This window comes from Phanerochaete carnosa (assembly GCF_000300595.1).
Source record: "Phanerochaete carnosa HHB-10118-sp unplaced genomic scaffold PHACAscaffold_1114, whole genome shotgun sequence".
Classification (NCBI taxonomy): Eukaryota; Fungi; Basidiomycota; class Agaricomycetes; order Polyporales; family Phanerochaetaceae; genus Phanerochaete; species Phanerochaete carnosa.
This window is the reverse complement of record NW_006768741.1, coordinates 1-1,739: the sequence shown is the minus strand read 5'-3', so window position 1 is coordinate 1,739 and position 1,739 is coordinate 1. Positions and strand designations below refer to the sequence as shown.

Here is a 1,739-nt window from a genome sequence, read left to right as displayed (position 1 = left end):
TCTCGGCGGTGCTGAGCATGGTCCGTGTCATGAATATTACATAGTCCAGATGGTTCTCCCGGATTCCACAGTATTCTTTTACTTCATCAGGGAAACTGAACATTGCTGTGGACTACTACAGAGTCTACGTACAGAGTGTAGTGTGATAGCCTAGTCCCTGCCTCATAGTTGTTCGCACTTCAGTCAATGAGCGCCGTACAATTTTGAAGTGGTGCGTACTTCAGTTAGACGCCTTCGTACTTCTGCGGCACCTGCTGCGTACACCACGATAGCGATTCCGAACATCTCAAGTAGCACACTGTACATATGGTATACATGACAGAATGATATTGGTAAAGGCTACGGTAACAGTGAGGCACTATAGTGGTGCTACTAAAAGTCATCGTCGTGCCGTGTACCAAACGTTCGGGTGGCGAGAGCGCGTCGCATGCGTTCACGGGTCTCGTCAGAAGCCTTCTCTGTCTTCTGAGTTGTTGATTGTATGGTGATATTGCCATATCGTCTGTAGCCGTGGAACGTCACATTGATACCATGTTGCGTAAGCAAGAATAGGACCACTTACAAGACTTGCTGGTACATCTCATGCCGAACATGCCTCACCGCCTCGGCATCGAGAGCCTCCCAGTCCTCGATCAGCCATGAGAGATGGCTCCGGTATTTGGCGCGATACTCGCTTGTGCGGAACTGGTGTGCCTGGTCTAACTTTCCCGCAGACCAAGAATCGAGACCATACTCTGCCTACATGCGGTTTGGTCTGAGCGAGTCGCGTGGCACGAGACGAAAAGAAGCTTACGCATGTGAGTAAAAATGCAAGTGTGGGAATGGGCATCGGGTCGAAGGCGGTGTGAAACTCGGGGCCTGTGTCGCGCGCATTGATGAAGAGCTGCTTCTGCAGCGCATGCATGAGCATCGGAAGTTCAGCATAGATCTCCGGTTCAGCTGCGTCGAAGTCCTGTGGCCTAGATCAGTCACGACTAAACCAAGTCACTGTACCATACGCACCTTATACCCAAAGCGCTTTGGTGTACCGGACAGTAGGTGGGTGACTTTCGTCATGTTCGCCACCAGGACGTTCTCGCGGACGGCATCGGGAGCAAGATCGTATGTCGACGGAATCATGTCACGCACGGTGTCCCGAAGATGAGATCGTATCGATGACTTCCGCTTTGATATCTGGGATAGTAGATCAAGCACGACGGTCAAGAGAGACAAATCAAGTGACGCACTGCAATTATGATTCGGGCATTTCCCTCCTGCGGTGCAAACTTCTTTCGTGCCGCCCGGCAGGTGACAATCCAGCACTCCTGCGACCACTCCTTGACCAGCTCATCAGAGGGGAAGGCGTCGACAGTGTACAGCTTGACAGTAAGCTTCTGAACAGCACGATTGATCAGCTCCTCGATAGTCTTGCTGTAATCACTGGCCTTTGGCATGACATTGGAAGGCGGCGGCGCAATCTTATCATCCCTGTAGAGGATCGGTTGGGGTTCGGGTGATGGTGAACGAGATCGTCGACGTTTGCGAGCAGGAGATTTGCTACGAGGAAGTTGAGTCGACCGGGACAAGTGTTGATGGGGCTGCGAGTGCTGCGCATGGAGTCGGTCGCGGGAACGGGAGCGTCGGTCATGTTGGTCATGTAAAGGGTCAAGGTCTGACCATACCCCGCTATCGTCCCAGATACGAGAGCGTGAGCTGGAAGGTCGTTGAACTCCAAAGAAAGTAGTAAGGTTGAAGCTGAA

The 1,739-nt window shown here is 52.2% G+C and overlaps 1 protein-coding gene across 1 annotated transcript; it reads right to left on the bottom strand.

Annotated features, from left to right (window-relative positions):
- Positions 1–372: 372 nt before the first annotated feature.
- On the bottom strand, positions 373–1,627 carry PHACADRAFT_203402 (uncharacterized protein; the record flags this gene model as incomplete). The annotated part of the gene is made up of 6 exons (XM_007403394.1): positions 373–502; positions 563–738; positions 794–952; positions 1,003–1,173; positions 1,227–1,457; positions 1,517–1,627. The coding sequence occupies 6 exons, from the start codon at positions 1,625–1,627 to the stop codon at positions 373–375; spliced, it is 978 nt and encodes a 325-aa protein (XP_007403456.1).
- Between the last annotated feature and the right edge of the window lie 112 nt (positions 1,628–1,739).